General features: G+C 32.1%; 1 protein-coding gene across 1 annotated transcript; it reads right to left on the bottom strand.

Annotated features, from left to right (window-relative positions):
* Positions 1–1,753: 1,753 nt before the first annotated feature.
* On the bottom strand, positions 1,754–13,188 carry LOC127729291 (sodium- and chloride-dependent glycine transporter 1-like). The gene is made up of 13 exons (XM_052237030.1): positions 12,839–13,188; positions 10,495–10,708; positions 9,752–9,883; positions 9,038–9,217; positions 8,376–8,463; positions 7,803–7,935; positions 6,954–7,317; positions 6,431–6,543; positions 5,580–5,717; positions 4,774–4,873; positions 3,883–3,983; positions 3,224–3,385; positions 1,754–2,894 (listed from the first exon to the last, which is right to left on the bottom strand). Exons 1-13 carry the CDS (start codon positions 12,956–12,958, stop codon positions 2,676–2,678), a joined length of 2,064 nt encoding a protein of 687 aa, XP_052092990.1. The 5' UTR covers positions 12,959–13,188; the 3' UTR covers positions 1,754–2,675.
* Between the last annotated feature and the right edge of the window lie 5,314 nt (positions 13,189–18,502).

Below are 18,502 nucleotides of genomic sequence, written 5' to 3'. Positions count from 1 at the left end.
CTTACTTTTGTTGCAAGTGTTCTATAACGCGTAGAGCCCGTGGTACTCTCCCTTCACGGTGCATCAGATATACTACTTTTAAAACTGATAAAGTAGAATATCTTTTTTGTAATTTGTCATCTTTGAATTTTGAATGAGTTTTTGCTACAAAGGCGCATCGGAGCAGCTTTGATTATTGTACTGAATTTGTGAGCTTCAATATATATTTTTTTGCGCTTTTCTTCTCTTTACATGCTTTAAGTCCTAAGAGAAACGTGATACCACGTCATCAAATGTATGTATTCCGAGCAGAATTATGTTTCTCGGTATTGTTGTACAAAGAAGACTTATTTATCCCTTTTATCATTTGGTAACCACAAAAGATGCCGCTCGGCGAGTCATACACATGCGCTGCTCTTATCATTACATTCAGTCTTAGTAAGATTATCTCACGGCAGTCATCACGTGATTACTGGTATCATCATCATACTGCATCATTATCAACTTTCCTTGCCAGGCAACCGTTTTTGTAAACTCATAAGAAGTCAATTATAATTAGATATTATTTACCAATAATTAGAATCTTTTGAACTTGAACTTATATATTTATAAGGGTTCTCATTGTCAAAAAGGCGTGTTTGCGTGGTTCATGTGTTTGCTTGATTTTTTTATTCGAAGCTCTACTGAAACTTCTATAAAGAAGATAACCGAGCTAAAAGTAATGTTCAACATTGTAAAAATGTCTTTTACAAGCATACTGTAATTATTCAGATTTCTAGGATTTTACATGATAAAAATCCAACAAAATAAGGGTAGTTAAATCTTATTGACAGCCCCTCATAATCCATTCAACAATGCACCGATAAATTCTTTATAATAAAGTGTACTGTTGCAGCTCCTTAGTTTTTTTTATCATTGAAATTTTCGGCGTTTTTCGTATACATCAAATTAGTTTTGCAAGAAGGTAAGAGCTATTCGCATCTTCTATTTGTGTCTATTCAGGTTATAAAGCTTTACGATTCTACGTATTTATATATTATTGGTATCAGATGATTGTGTTTGAGCGTTCCTGATGATGGTGTATCAAGAAAAGCACTTTGGTATGAGAATGATAATGACACTTTAAAAGTAAGGTGCGCCCGAAGAATGATAATGACACTTTAAAAGTAAGGTGCGCCCGAAGAATGATAATGACACTTTAAAAGTAAGGTGCGCCCGAAGAATGATAATGACACTTTAAAAGTAAGGTGCGCCCGAAGCACTTTTCTGTACCGTTATCAGGAACGCGAAAGTTCAATAGATACAATGTTGAGCGTAACTGCACGCACATCAACAATAAATGTAGTTATCAATAACCTATGACATTAGTATAACCATCATATCATAGCACTTCCATAGCGAAAAGGGGGTTATAATGCAGCCCATAGACTTTCTACATATCCTAGATTTAAATCTCCAGGGCTGAAATTGCACAAATTCTATTTACAAAGTGACATATGAAATAAAGAGATGTGGCCGATATTATTGCCAATGAGACAACTATCCATCTGCAGAGACCAAATGACGTAGATGTTGGCAAATATATATGTCACCGTACGGCCTTCAACAATGGACAAAACCCATACCGTATAGCATAGTAATTTGTGCACCGAGCTATGCTCTTCCATTGAATTATAACTTGGAGAGGGAGACATGTTTTGCAAGGAAAATTCACAAAATGCCAAATTTTGATTAATGTTCGTTGATTCTAATATTCAATAACAAATAAAACAAATTTGTTTAAAATAATTTATTCAAATCAACAAAAACAACTGCACCGCAATTCACTAGGTTTCAAGAAAACAATCTTTCCGAATTGTTGAGCAATAATATAAAAAACACTTTCAGTACGGATATTGTATGAACTGTTCAATAGCTACAGATAACATAATTATTTTCTGTATTGTCTCGTTCGATATATTTAATCAACCTATTGATTTTTTGTGCAAGGAGAATATCACACAATATATAGCAAATACATAACTAAGTCTCATACAATTTGTAATGCCTTATAACCAGTTATTTTTCATTATCATTCGTATCAAAGGGGCAGTAGCTACGATTTTGAAATAATTAAACTACATGTATGTTTTTTTTGCTTCAAACAATTACAAGAATGTAATATTGAATTACGTTATAACAATTCCATGCATTGTTTACTGTTTCTTAAAGGACTTTTGGGATATTGATATACGTTTTAGTACGGCAGAAATCATATTTGAGAGTTTTATATCAATTCGGTTTGACATGAATTTGGCCACTAATGCCCCATTAATGTTAAATGATATTAATATTTTCTATCAAAAGATAAATAGTTGGGGACAGACAAGGTAGAGAGAGAGAGAGAGGGAAAAAGTCATGTACTAATTGTTTTACAATCTAGTGAATGCAGCACAACACAGAGATCGTGAGAGACAAATAACAGATAAGTTCGCACAGTCACGGTACTCGTCTCGTGAGATAACGATATCATTGAATATGTAGTTCAAATTGTCCTTTGGCGGAACATGCTTTCGTCATCTTTGGGTACACTTTTGCATTCATTTTCTCCTTACAGGTACTGCCGATGCCTTTATTCCCTTTTATCTTTAGACAGCTTTCTGTCCATTTTTTGATTGATGTTTTCGATGAGTAAATGCGTCAAATAGACGGCGATTTCAAACGTTTGATTCACCTGAGGATCTGGATTTTATAAGATTCAAAGTCGATGACTGTGGAGAAAATTCTGTAACTGACGTTGTATTTGACATCTGGCTACCCATTAATCTGGTAAAGGATGGATTAAAACGACATTTAATTTCTGCTTCCATTTCTGCATATTGTTTTTCTTTTATAGGTCCAAATGATGGCAACGGTTTCATATTTTCTTTTAATACCTGAAAGAAAGAAATATAGATTTCATCACTGCAACAAGTGTGTTACGATATTTCTCCACCCGAGACAGTTAAATTTTAATATTTAAAGCGCGAGGCTTGCCGAGGCTTTTTAAATAATTAAAATTTAACTGTTTGCATACAATTGTCATAGTTCCATGCAATTTGATAAAAAAATAACCATATAACTTTTTTTTATATTAATTTTTTTTACCCGATTTAACACTTTTCTTATATTAGATTTCCCATTAAACAGAATATGTTTACTTTTATAACATCAAAAGGTATAAATATTTGCATGTAATATGTCAAGTAACAGAACTTAAAATTACCTCAAATCCTCCAACAGTACAGTACTTATACAAGAACCATGCAGGAATGGCTACAATAGGAAACATTGAAATCAACCATGCCAGACTGTTAGCCCAGGCAGGATACTTTTTGTCATCCAAAGTTGGTTCTTTGTACATGGCAATATTCAGGATAATTGTGACCTGGAAACACATAGATAATATGAATTTTATAAATTTTATTTTGGTTGATTGATAAAGTAAATAGATAATATGAATTTTATAAATTTTATTTTGGTTGATTGATAAAGTAAATTTATCTTTGTTATCACGAAATGGGAAAACCACAGAATTTTTTCTAATAATTCTCAGATCTGGGACTATTATACTAACAATATTATGTCCCAATTCAGATCAATAAATGATGAATATTCATACAGAAAAATAAAATTGAAGTAATCAATACAGATAAGCTTCCACGAATTGTATTATTATCATCTCAAGACTCAATGGCATATAACTTAATAAAAATATTTCCTGGAGCATAAGAGTTGTAATCTACCATATCGTCATTCATATAAATAGCATTGATTTGAAACACAATACTGATATGACACGAACTATTTAAATTAAAATGAATATAAGGAGACCTGGGGGTACAAATCAATTAGACGGCAACCAAACAACACAACTATACTTACAGCAATAATGAATGGAGATAAAAACTTCCAACAGATTATCCAATATTTTCCTGGTTTTGAACCAATCATCATATGTATATTTTCAGAAAATGTATCCATACCTGGAAATAAAGAAATCATATCAATAGTGTGATTCTTTTAAACGGTTGTATAATTTATATAAGATTTAAGAATGAGCGGTTAAGTTAAAACTTCAAAACATATTATTTTGTCTTAAAATAAGTGATTTTCCTAATTCTGGTATTGGCTAATTTTTTTATCTCTACTTTCTTGTAATGAGAGACCAACAAATATATTTTATACGTCTCTGTTGTAAGCTACTCTTCTGGAACACCTGATCACACCCCCTGTTTTGCTGGGGTTCGTGTTGCTCAATCTTTAGTTTTCAATGTAGCGTTTTGTGGACGATTATTTGTCTGTTCATCTTTTTTGGTAATAGTGTTGTCAGTTTTTCTTTGACTTGTGATTTTACCCTTGGAATCTTCTTCCCCTTTATATGTTTTTTAGTTTAATAACCTAGATACGTTTTGTATCTCTGATATTAGTAAATGGTCGAAATGATTTCTTTTTCAAACCTCCAAAATTACCATGTAAATCTGATGTTCAGTAGTTGTCGTTTGTTGATGTGGTTCATAAGTGTTTCTCGTTTTTTATATAGATTTGACCGTTGGTTTTCCCGTTTGAATGGTTTTACACTAGTAATTTTTGGGGCCCGTATAGCTTACTGTTCGGTGTGAGCCAAGGCTCCGTGTTGAAGACCGTACTTTGACCTATAATGGTTTACTTTTATAAATTTTGACTTGGATGGAGAGTTGTCTCATTGGCACTCATACCACATCTTCTTATATCTATTTAAAAAAAAAGGAAAACATAACAAATTTCGTAACTTACCATAAATCCAACTTATTCCAACAAGTTCAAGTAACCCAACAACAAGCAGTGGGAACCCACCAACACTAAAGTCTACAATGTTCAGCAGGTAGATACCACCCTGTAATAAAAAAAAATATAGACGCAATTAATGTAGTTTTAATACCAATGTAATACTAGTCTCCGAATAAAAAACCTATATACCTTTACGTGCCATAGAAAGGTATAAAGGTATTTTTCTCAGAGACAAGTGCTTGTGCTTTTATCTCATTTTTAATCTTGTTCTTTGTATATTGTGAATAGTTTTGCAAAACTATCACTTAAAAAGATCTACTTTAGTTTGTATAAGAGTTGATCAAATATAACTAGGAACTACAAAAGAAATAAACACTAAGAAATTTTTGACTGCTTTTTCAATTTTTAATATATCGATGACAGTGTATTTTAACCAAATGAGTGAGTGACATTATGTTTATGTCCGACGCACCGTGTTTTGATAGTGTCCAGTGTCGAGCTTTCGGCACGACGATGGTCCCTTTCACTTAGTACTTTGAGGGGCCCGTATGAAGCCTACTAAAACAAACTTTGTGTACGTACCCATCCATCATGCTATCATTTTAAAGTGACAGGAACATTTGTATGATTGTCCTCCCGTCCAACCTACTTGCTAGTAACTATACCTAATCTATTTATTTATTCTATCTTGTCCTGAATATGCCATTCAATTTTCTACTGGACATAAAGCAATAATAGCTTTGGTTGAATATCTGTCTATAAGCTATAAAAAATAAGATGTGAAATATTCAATGATTTTGTAATATACTTACATTACAGACCATCGGTAAACCAAGGAGGAAAGCGCTTCCAAGCATGACAGCTCTGAATATAATGTTGTTTTTTCTTATTCGTAGAAATTGAGGAAACTCGTCACCAATAGCACATAAAAACGTCTCCACGTAGGAAAACTGGAAAAAATGAAAGTGAAGTTTAGTGAGGTCAACTTATGTTATTAATTACATATTAAATGGTAAATACTTTCTTTCATGAAATAATGACGAACTTGTATGATCAAAGATAAAAGAAGCTTGCATCATGCAGCAGTTGTGAAATATAAGTCTTTAATATTTTGCATCTGTTGCTTTTAAATCTCCTACTACAAACGTACTATAGGTTTTTCCGGCCAACACAAATAAAGATTAATTGAAGCAAAATATGTGTAACGTCAGGTGTTCCTTCATTCAGAATTTGATTTGCCTCGCTACTATTCTGTTGTTTTTTTTTTAAATATTTATTCTCAAGTTGATTTCTATATCTTTTTCAGCTATTCTTTATATATATATATGAGAAAAATAATATAAGATAATGACGGTTTCAATTCAATTAGATGAATTGAAACCGTCATTATCTTATATTATTTGATGAATTGAAACCGTCATTATCTTATATTATTTTCCTTATATGTTACCAGCATACGGATTCTATTTGACTTTTATTTATATATATATATATGTGTGTGTGTGTCTGATATTGATAGCTGTTTAATTGACAGTTAAACCGTCTCGTTTTGCTCACACTAATACGGATCAGTTATGATATGTTAATCATTGAAACGAGGAGATAACTTTAATTCTAAAGTTGATAGTGAAAGTTATTTACAATAACAAAGTTGTAGTCTCACCTCAGAACCAAATCCTAAAGTGGCCATCATGATAAAGAAGAACACGGACCACATTGGAGCGATTGGCATACGTGATAATGCTTCCGGGTAAACAACAAAGGCAAGACCTGGACCTACAAAGTAAACAATAGCAGGTCAATAACAACAATCTCTGTAGAGTAAATAACAGTTGTGTTTTCTCACATAAGTAGGCGAGGCACGTCTGTTTCTCATGAATAAAAAGGACTTTGAACACCTAAATCGTCTTTTGACGTAGATTGTCAATAAACTGAAACTTAGAAACCATGATTACAACATGACACATGCCAAATCGATTTTGTCTGTATTACCATTAGGTCTATTGATTTTCCTTATGTAATGAAAAGTTATTACAATTGTTAATACTGAAGAAATCACAAATCAATATTCCATGATGAAAAGTAGATTTAATTATTTCCATGCATATCTTAATTAGAAAAACTAAAATAAAAAGACAAGAATCTTTGATAATGTTTTTATTACGCCTTAAAATATGCTGACTTACCGCCATCTGCAACTTTACTAACATCTACGCCTTTTTCTGTTGCCATGAATCCCAGAACCGAGAATATGACTAGACCGGCAAACACACTGGTACCACAGTTCACAAAACATACGATGAGAGAGTCCCTAAAACAGTTATTGTTGAACTTGTTGTAGCTTGACATAGCAATCAGACCACCAGTACATGCACTAAGGGAGTAAAAAATCTGGGTTGCTGCGTCACTCCATACGTGTGGATCCAGCAGACGTTCGAAGTTTGGTTTCAGGTAATACTCTATTCCGACTGATGCCCCTGGTAAAGTTACTCCACGGATGAAGAGTACTGTCAACATGACATATGGGAAAATTGCAGTAAAATATACGACCTAAAAAAGTAATATGCAAGTTAAGATGGGTTCCAGTGTCAGTAGACTATAGCTAAATGTTTATACTATCGCATAGTTTTCTACAATGACTTTGTAACATCTATTCTACCTTAAATCTTTTTATGTTCTTTGAATAATTCATTTCCCGCTTCTATTATAAATAGTTTTTAATAAAAGACCTGAAATATCCACTCTGTACTCGACATGACTTTATTCAATCGTTTATCAAAAATGAGTATCCATTGGCGGGTGTAAGGTCGAAACCCTTCATTTCTTTAGAAAATGTTTTTTAATTTCCCTTGAAAATCGGCAATTATAAGGCTAAAAATATCTTTATCAAGGTTAACCCTCCCCCTTTATCAAGAGGTTTTATAAAGTACTACTTTGGTTGCTGTCTAGTTGATATATACCTTACATCTCCTTATATTCACTCGGAATGATACGTCACACCATACAGAACTATGCAGCTAAATACCGGTACTTACCTTTCCAAGAGTTTTAATTCCTTTAAGTAGCACCAGGAAAACTATTACCCAGGCTATGAACAAGGTCAGGGCCAAATGCCATTGTATAGTACCGAAGTCGTCTATTGAATCGGTCTGTTGTAAAACATGATACCTAAAATAACGAATAACTTATAAAATTTCTGTGAGTTATAACCAATTCTGTTCCTTCAAAGAAAAAAATAAATGGTTAAATGCATGTTTCGTCTCCTGCATGGATCGGTCTTTGTATACTTTTTTCTCATTTTTTGAAAATAATTTTAATATATATAAAATTGCAGATTATTAGAAATTTAAAAACAAAGTATCTAAACTAAATCTTTTCTCATTTTTTTTGTATACAAAGCCAATTGCAACTGAACTTTTCGATAAAACTATCGTAAAGAATATGCTTTCATCAGGAACTCTACTGTTCTGCAATGAAACATATTATTAAAGCATCAGACAAAGCAGATTCTTTCGATTTCTATCGTAGAAGCTCATCACTAATTGCCATTGACGACCGGTTAGAAGGAGACGAATATCATCATCTAATATATTGTTCATTCGTCTCACCTATAGAATTCCTCACTTGGAGTCCGGGTAGTGTTGGTGTGCAGAGACATGGCTGCGGGTACACCCGTTGTTGAATTACTAAACGTGTCTGTAACAAAAGGAAACATAAACTGGTCAGAATCATTTTCATAATAATTATAAAATGTCCCTTTAGTGATATGTGACAGTTTAGAAATGGATCCAGATTTTGTATTTTGTTCATAAAGACAAATGCTTGATAATGGATGTATTTATATATTTATTATAAATATACTCACACTATCTTATTTGTTGAATTTTTAAAAATCTTTCATTTAATTGCAGCCCCTAGATCCACCTCAAATATGTTAGTAATTTTCACACACACAAACACATACACATGGGACATTTGTAAATATCACTCTTAAATGTAGATATAGAGAATGTAATATAAATATAGCTCAGTTCAATATTTTCATATGGAAGGTCTCATTATGAGGGAACCCTTGCATTTACCTTATTCTTTTTACTTTTTATATTTTTACACATGCAGATATTTTTATTATTAATATTCAACCTAGGGAAGCGAAAAGCATTATAATATAACCGGTAGTTTTGGAAAAAAAAAACATGCAAAAAGGGTTGATTCCTCGGAATGAGACCGTCTATATTAAAGACCCACACGCATGAAATTGAGAACTTACTATTGGCTACTGTTTTAGCGTCGGCGTCACGACAGTTTAGTGTGTTCCAGTCGTTGCCACAGGAGGCCCATGGCAGCTCTGTTGTAAATGATGCGTATAAGAAATACAGCACATGTGATATGACAACGTTGTAATACAATCCTATCAACCAGGAAACTATCACCATAGCATAACCAAGACCTGAAAAATAATAATTTACATGTAAACATCAAACAACCAGGACACTATCACCATAGCATAACCAAGACATGGAAAATAATAATTTACATGTAAACAACAAACAACCAGGACATTATTACCATAGCATAACCAAGACCTGGAAAATAATAATTTACATGTAAACAACCAGTACACTATCACCATAGCATAACCAAGACCTGGAAAAAATATTTACATGTAGACAACAACAAGGACACTATCACCATGGCAAAACCAAGACATGGAAATCTTTTTTTTGCATGTACACAACAAGCGGAACAATTATAATATTACTAAAATTACAAAACATTTATTTTTATTCTTCCAATTTACTGATTTGATTAATAAGCTGTTCCTTTCGTTGTAATTGGACTAGGAACAGGCTGAATGGCAACTTTTTAACATGTTAAACTAAGTAAATTCGTCAGTATTCAGATGACAATAACAAGAAAGCTGTATACAACCATCCATTTATTTTGACACTGAAAACAAACAAAAAAAAACAGTGTCCCTTACCTTTCAAAAGTGGATTCATCTTCCACATGCTCAATGGTCCAAGACTAGCAAACTGTCCGATTCCAACTTCCATATAAAATAACGGCAAGCCAACTGCTGCTAACATCAGCGTGTATGGTAACAAAAAAGCACCTACAATGGAATTGTACAAATTATAATTTCAGAATGTTTTCTGTCGATCTATAAATAGAAAAAGGGGAGATATGAGACATACGTCAATAAGACAGCCTCAAAAACACAACAAAACGAAAAGGTTCCATATCTTGAAGGGCATATTTGTATCTTTATTTCAACAGTTTGCCCCACAAAGTAAGGTGCAACCTAAACAAGCCGGAACATAAAATATATCATCATGGAACCTCTTGTGACTATCTAATTCATATAAGGAAGTCCTTATTGAAGTGTTTTATAAGTATTTTTTTATATATGTTAAATTTGTAAATTCTTGTTCGAAATTTGTCAAGGAAAAAGAAATACGATATAATTCTATTATGTCCTTCAAGGAAGACGAACATATATTTGAAAGAAACTGAAGCAAACAGAAATCCGATTGATATATTTTGAACTTTTAAAATGCAAAATAATACATTTTATTTGTCCCTTTCTTGTATTAGATAGGGTTATGTTTCGTTTTATCCTCTTTTTTTATGTGTCTATAGACTTTACGGGGGGGGGGGGGGGGGGGGGGGGTCTTTTAGGTAACAATTCATTTGTTTGAATTATATACTAGTATAATCATGTACCTCCGCCATTTTTGTAACAAAGATACGGAAATCTCCACACATTCCCTAATCCGACTGCATACCCAACCATAGTCAGGATAAATTCCATCTGTCCACCCCATGCTGCTCTTGGTTTCTCGTTTAAATCGGATGAGATGTCGTTACTTCCGCTTTCGTCACTTTCTTGGCTGTTTGTTTCATACTGACTATCACCATTTGCTCCGTTAATTTCTTTCTGCATCCAAAAGTAAAAAAAAAAAATTTATGTTAATGATGAACAATTTTTGAGTAGTGACGCATAAACGCTATTCAAGGACGTTACTACTTATACACTAAATCTCATGTTTTTATCCTGTCGTGAACTTTTTTTCACCTCAAAAAGGGAAAGGTTTGGAGTAAGTTCATGTTGAGGCAATTTTTAATGAACTTCCAGTATACGGTTAAAGCTGTAAAATGTAAAAAAAAATCAGCTTGAATGCCGTGACCCCCTTCATCTCCCACGAGCCCCTAATCCCCTGTGGTTGTAGAACACACACGGACACATTTTGTCGAGTGTTATAGATCTTTAAGGCATTATGATTACAAAGGAAGGTTTAAGCGGGAGAAGATATTGTTGTTCTATGTCGATTTTGTGATTTATAATCTTTATCGCAATTTAATGAAGTATTTCCGTTTGCCGGTTTCAGAACGTGTATAATAAATATCTAGACAGATTGTTTATGTTTACATGTAGATCATTGAAACGTAAACTGTTTGTACCTCTTAACATTTAAATTTTGAATGATTTAAAATCACAAACTGAAATAAGAAGATGATTTGAATTTAAAACTCTTGCTATATCACGATATTAAACTTTTACTCCTAAAACTGTTATGAATGGATTTTCACAACTTTATTCAATAAAGAGCGCCACCAGTTGAACCTTGAGTTTTTTTAAATCGATGAACCGGTATTTATATCTATTGATACCAAGGTCAGAAGTGGAAATTTTTCACACCATTGCTATTAGTCAGAATATCAATATTACATTTTCAATTGTTAAAATTTTGTTTCAAATATTGAAATAAAATACTTGGACAATTACCACATACAGAAATACACATAATATGATGTTGCCACGCATAAAAAAAAAGAAACACATTCAAAACGTTTTTGCCAATGCTACCTATTTGTATTGTGTATTGTTTATTTTTGTTATTTTGTAACTATTTTACACTTTTTTACACTGATTAATGTTTATCTTAATATCTAACGATGTGTAAAAACGATTGAAACCCACAAAAGAATCATGGTACTAAACTACTTTGCTCATCACAGACCGTTTAATTAAAATAAAGATATCTTTGAATATCTTTATGTTCCATAGTCAGTTAGTTTAGTTGTATGCTTGATTTATTGTGCACATGTAATGCTGCAGAGGTTATTATCGATTAACATATGAATGTCTGACAGCGGAATTTTGCCAATCTGAATTGTTTCTATGGCAACTAACTACTTTAGTTTCTAAAAACGTCTGCTGCATGGAAATTCGATTTGTAAATGTTGTGTTTGGCCATTAATCAAAGATGTTAATCTGGATCGTTCCGCGCCAACCCACGGGTTATGTAGCTACCTTAAAGTAAGCAAAAGCAAACAAATAGCATATTTTTTCCATGATAGTTTGCCTCAACGAATTGGTGAAGGAAAAACAACTACTTTTTTTCTTACGGAAACCTGACATAATCACAAATATTTGAAGATTGTCTTCCGGAATATAAAGGACACTTAATCTCTTAGAATGAAAAACAATTTGAAGTAAAATAACACTGACCTTTAATCTCTTTTTTTTTCCTGTTGAATAATTGTAACAATGAAACCATAAACAATATGAAGGTCATTTTACTATTTGTAACATATGTTGTATACAGATCGAAAAGATGATAATAGTTCATACACGGAAATTTGAATATTTTTTACGGTTTTTCTGTGATTGACTTACTTAAAGCCTTTAATTCAGAAAAGCATGTCGGACTCACCGTCAATTTTTTATTTTAATTTTATAAGGCGAAGATGAAAAATAAATATTTAAATTCAAATGAAAGATTTAAATTCAAATGAAAGATTTAAATATGCACTGAGTACTAAGGTGAATCTAACCAAAAGAACGCGGAAATAACCGCCAAAACTTTAACATTATGCACGAATCAATTTACCAAGTTCTTGTAAACACGTATACCCTCTAATATTTAATATTGCTTGAAATTGGTCCTCCCGACAATAAATAGCAAAAATATAGCAAATATAAAGACTTTTCAGCATGCTCATATTTCCGGATTTTAAAATTAAACCCTTATTATTTGCCGTGATATCAATAAATATTACTTACAACTTCGACAACTTGGACCTCTGGAAAAATATAAGGATTTTCTCCACCGTCTACAACTCCATTATCCAAACATGTCCCTTTCTCGTACCCGTTCTCAAATGACTTAGGCATGTTTTTCATCAGTTATTATTATATATAATGATACAAGAAATATAGATATATAAACTCGGCTAACTTTTATTTGTCTTCACATCAATTCTTAACAAAAGAATATGTGATTGTTAAACCTCGAGCTAACAGATTCTTTCTGAATTTACATGTGGAAGCTGTGTATAATTAGTCCATACATTCCACTTATGCTGTGCGTCATGGAAGATTTTCGCAATTTTCCACGAAGTTATGAATGAAAGTGTAACCACGTGGGTTATATTTAAATATATGAGTTCACAAGGTCATTTCATAAAACGTTGATTGATCAATATAACAAGATGTTTTCCTTACTTTGTTATAATATTGAAATGTTTGTAACATTAGTGTATTAAGTATGAAATAATATCTATAAGATAATATCTATATTGTCTGCTATCTAAAAAAAAATATATATATATATAATTGTTTAATGGTTTATGACAACATGTACAAAATGGTTTATTTTAGGTTAGTCCAAGTTAACTGGTTCAGCTAGTTCAATAGTATTGTCCGTCGTCTGTCAGTGCTTAGTATTTCTTAGACTCCCACAGTTTTTGCCAAATATGTAAAACCATCGCACCTATAAATACGACGATTTTTCTTACTTTTGACACAAGAGACAAGACTTGACAGATATTTATTAACTTTGTCAGTCACGATAAACAGAATTGTTTGAATTAATTTTTTCTGAACACAATATATTTTTTTGAAAACAAATGATTTTTAATAACATCCAGGAACGAGAAATTTTTTGTTTTTGATTTTCTTTTTCTTTCAGAAACAAACAATTTTTTTCAATACCCTTTAGAAACAAATTATTTCAATTTCAAACAATCTGTTTAAAAACAACCAATGCGCCAACACCGCCCCTCCCCCCCCCCCCTTAAAAAAAGAAAAAAAAAAAGACGAACGATGTATGCCATACCACCGTCAAAACAAACTCTAACCAGAAGTTGTAATCAAGGGACTAACGGAGGTTGACACGCTTTTAGGATGTGGGATATAGGGGGTAAAGAAAGTGAGAATGTGTGATATAGGGTATAAAAAAGTGGGGATGTGAGATATAGGGGTAAATAAAAGGATATTTGAAAAAAAGAGGAAAACAAGTTGGAAGTGGTAAAAATCGGAAAAACTGGGGTTTGGGAAATGAGCATATCCCCTGTCAACAGGACCCTCTTCAATGCTGTTGAATTTCATATTGCTCCCAAATTTTTCCCGAAATACGTTCATGTATTATAATCTATTATGCCAGAGATATAATACTTAATAATGTTTTTTCTTTGTTTGTTTGTTTGTTTATAATACAATCATAAAAAAAGTGTCTGATGATGCGCACTAAACTTAAACAATGTGCTGTTATTATAATTGTATCATTGTGTGTTTACGTCGACAGAGGAAAAGGAAGAGGCGCGTATCATGTTTGTCTAAAAATAAACAAATTACAAAATCCGGTATTTTTGCATATAAGTAATTGAGAAGTATGTGCAAAGTTTAAACCGTTATGTCTTTCCAATATTTTGAATATTCATGAATGTTTTATGATCGAAAGATAGTATAGTTTGATTTTCCATAAAAACTGCAATAACTACATTATGTTATATCATTATCTTTGTGAGGTGAAAAAAATGAGCACATGCATGCAGGACCAAACAATATTTACGCGTGCGAGTAATAAAGAATTATTTACAGAGACGTGCTGCTTATGATATAGAAAAAACTTCATTGTTGTAAGTTATTTAATTGGTGTTCTAGCTTATATACATGTGTTCTCTATATATGCAGGACTTAAATCGGCAATACAATTCGCTATGAATTTGAATTTCCGTGACGTCATAATTATATTTATTGAGACATTTTGATCGTAAACTACCTATTTTTAATTTTGTAACTACCTCTATTTTATCAAAAAAGACATTTATGAAATAATTAAATCAAGACTTTATAATGAAAAATGAAAACAAATCTGTTTACTTTTGTACTTGTGTCATTCTAAAATCGAAAATTCAATAATGATTCTTCATCACCATCGATAACAAATTAATTTATTTGAACTTTCTCAAACGATTGCTTGAACTAAAGTTTTCCTTCGGTCAAGGCTTGAGGAATATTTCTATATTCGTTGAACCTATAAAACTGATGGACCATGATCATTCCACAAGGATACAGTTATTTTTGTAAACATAGACTAATTTAAAAAGAAAATATGGCGATATACTTGTAATCTATAAGTTAAATCTGGAAAAGCATTAGAAATTTCACAAAACAATTTGTGCAAAGGGTTAAATCCTATTAAAATACGAATTTTACTGGGATGTGTATATTTATCTTACCTTATACATCTCTAGGAATATGATTGGTTAAAAGCAACCGCGTGGAGACTGTGTATGTTTCATATGGGGTTAGTAGGCGTGGTCTATTTCAATACACGGTTAGTAGTGGTGTTTATACGTCCTTTTGAAAAAACAAAACGGTGTTGAGGAAAAATCTGAAGAAATTGATGATGAACGATCGAAAAAAATACAGAAAACACATTAAAAGCTAACAAGTTGTTATTGTTGGCATTTGTTTTTGTATAGATCAATGGTAGTAGTTTCCTAATATTGAAGACTTGATCACTTTGATAGGCCACTAGTCTAAATGCCATATGTTAAGATAGTCGGTAAGATAAACTTGTTACACAGTGTGCTAGTGACCTAATACGATATATATGGTCAGTAAATCCCATATGTGATGAGAGCAATGGGATTCGGGAGCTTCGCTCTCACCCCATATGGGATTAACTGACCCCATATATATCGTATTAGGTCACTAGCACACTATGTAACTATGATAATATCCCACCCGATGGTTCGAATATTCGTCGATAGACGCCTTTACCGCAAGGTTTCTTCAGTTATTAGAACACAATATACCATGTGATTTAAAAGGTGATTTCAATGCAAACACACAAACCTTGTACGATTTTATTTCCCCTGAAAGATTTGTCCTTCATTATATGTTTCAAATAATTTCTAATGGCATATGTCGTGTGAAATCCTACGGCCATACATTTCTAGGATGAATTTGTATATAACAGCTAACTCTAAATTCGTAATGAAAAATATGTAGGTAGAGGGATATAAGACTATCTCATTATGTATTTATAAATTTGAATTTTATCAAATTCTCTCGGATGTACACTGTAAAATAGGGTTTAAACTAAACACGGAACAAATCATAAACGAACTTGAAAATATAAAATCGCCTCAACAGCACTATCAAGTGCTGCAGCTCAAATGGCGATAAATTTGATTATGTCAAGAAAAATCCATCTGACCAGTTACAAGACAGAGAGAACGGTCTTGATAATCTACCATTTGCTAAAAGCAATGTTTGTAAAAAAAAAATAGCGTTTCCTGAAAGATGAATTTTTAAGACCAAATAAGCCGGTTTGAATTATAAAAAACATAATAAGGAGACCGTGGTTAACGTTCCACCAGGAAAAGTAAAAATTGTATTTTAGTAGTTTTTTCACAATGTGTTGGATTATTTAATACTCAAATCATCTATCATGCAATCACATTCGAAATGATTCAACAGACAGCATGAGTCTTGATTACTCATTAAATGTAATCCACATTTTTGTGTTTTATTTATCTATAATTATATAATCTAAGTTGTTTTCCAGATTATGTTTACTTTGTACTGGTTAATAAGGTAGCATACATGTATCTGACATGTATATCAATAAGACCACATGTAAATTGCACTCACAATCGCTTGTATATCCAATAATTAATTATAACTTTACAAACTTTATCATGAAAAACCTCAAATAACATGTAACATCTACATGTACTTTTTATTGAGAAATTTAATGGTGTTGTAAAATTATGTTGTTTTATGTCTTACAGTTTTGTGCAATTCCTTTGATTTTGTGTTTATTTCGTAAAATATGACAATTGTATCCCCTGTTTTAAAAATATGCAAATACCAAAAAGGCATACTTTTTATCTAGCTGTGCACTCTTATTACATACATTCAGACGTCGATTGTTTCTACAAATTGCATGGGGGACACTCACTTTTTCGACAAAATAAATGAAAAAAAATCTTTGAAAATTGAAACACGAAGCATTGACTTATGAAATTTAAAATTTACTGTAAGTCGAAAGTATCATAGTATTGACTTTTAACACGCACAGACAATGTTTGCCTCTACCGTCCCCGAGTCTAGAAAAAGAGCAATACCAATCACTGTGTCATCAGAGCACAAGTCAAAACAGGAACATGCTAATATTTCAGTTTATAGTTCAACAACTAGGACAATAATATTTAAGGATTGAGATATCTGAACATAATTTGTACCTTATGTTCTAATTTAATTAGTACCTTAATATGCAAAGGGTTGAGATATCTGAACATATTTGATCACAGGCGCTTGAGTACATGAGTTGCACAATTTTTCATTGTTGTTTGCAGCGGACATTTATTTTTTTATTTTCATACCATATATTCCTAACACTACTAAGCTTGTTCATTCTTGTATTGCGTGAATTTACTGTCTCTGATAAAACCATTGTTTTACTATCCATACTTAGTTACTAAACATACTTAAAGGGGCATTCGATGTTAAATTCATGTTCCCCGATTTAACTCAAATTCTCATATTTGATTTATAAAATACTAAAACGTATATCCAAATTACAATAAGTCTGAAATAAACAATTAACAATGCATAGACTCAATAATATACATCAGCATTTTGTGTGTATTTTAGTCTAGACACCATCTAATTAACCATCGAGATGACCTCCGAAGACTGCCGACGGTCACATAACCCAATATAAACATAAACATAAATATAAATAGATAGCGACCTCGTGCAATTGGACTTTTCTAGATCTGCTTGATTTCAGGTTATAGGTTAAAAAATAAGTTAATCATCGTTTTTACCTGTATAAGAATGATTTTTTGTGGGTCGAATCAGTCAACGAAATGGTTTCACTTTCATTAATAATCTATCAAAAAAAAAATCACATATTTTATTTTTTTCTGTGTCTCGTAGCTAATGCCCCTTTTAAACAACGTTGTTTTTAAGTATGGATAGTTAAATAAGGCATTATACCAGAGTGGATAAATTCACACAAAAAGGTAAGACAAGCTTAGTACTCTTCTGGTATGATATAGAAATAGAAAATTGAATATTCAATGCAAACAATGATACAAAAATCCAAATCATGGACCCAAGCGCCTGTGTATTTTGTACCTTACTTTCTAAATTAATCTGTTCCTTGGTTGAGATTTCTGAACATATTTCGCACCTTACGTTCTAGATTGTATTTAGCACAATTCTAAGTTTGAAGCAGTTTTATCTTTTTAGCATTATTCAATTCCATGTTTGTTACCGTTTCTGACAGAACACGTCAACTCATGAAGATCATGCTTTAAATAAATGATTATTCCAAAGTTGAATCAATACATAAAGTGCATATAATATGAACCGTAGGAGTGGCATACGATATTTGTTTTATCATTGGACAGGTTCGGTAAACAT

Source organism: Mytilus californianus, unplaced genomic scaffold (assembly GCF_021869535.1).
Source record: "Mytilus californianus isolate M0D057914Y unplaced genomic scaffold, xbMytCali1.0.p SCAF_2, whole genome shotgun sequence".
NCBI lineage: Eukaryota > Metazoa > Mollusca > Bivalvia > Mytilida > Mytilidae > Mytilus > Mytilus californianus.
Note: the sequence above shows the minus strand (reverse complement) of the source record. Positions and strands in the feature narration are given on the sequence as shown.

Excerpts from the sequence above, each read along its gene's own strand:
- LOC127729291 (XM_052237030.1), bottom strand. The coding sequence starts at position 12,958 with ATGAAAAACATGCCTAAGTCATTTGAGAACGGGTACGAGAAAGGGACA. Across the intron at positions 3,386-3,882 it reads TATCTCCATTCATTATTGCT|GTCACAATTATCCTGAATAT; the intron begins GTAAGTATAGTT and ends ATGTGTTTCCAG. Across the intron at positions 2,895-3,223 it reads GTACTGTTGGAGGATTTGAG|GTATTAAAAGAAAATATGAA; the intron begins GTAATTTTAAGT and ends TCTTTCTTTCAG.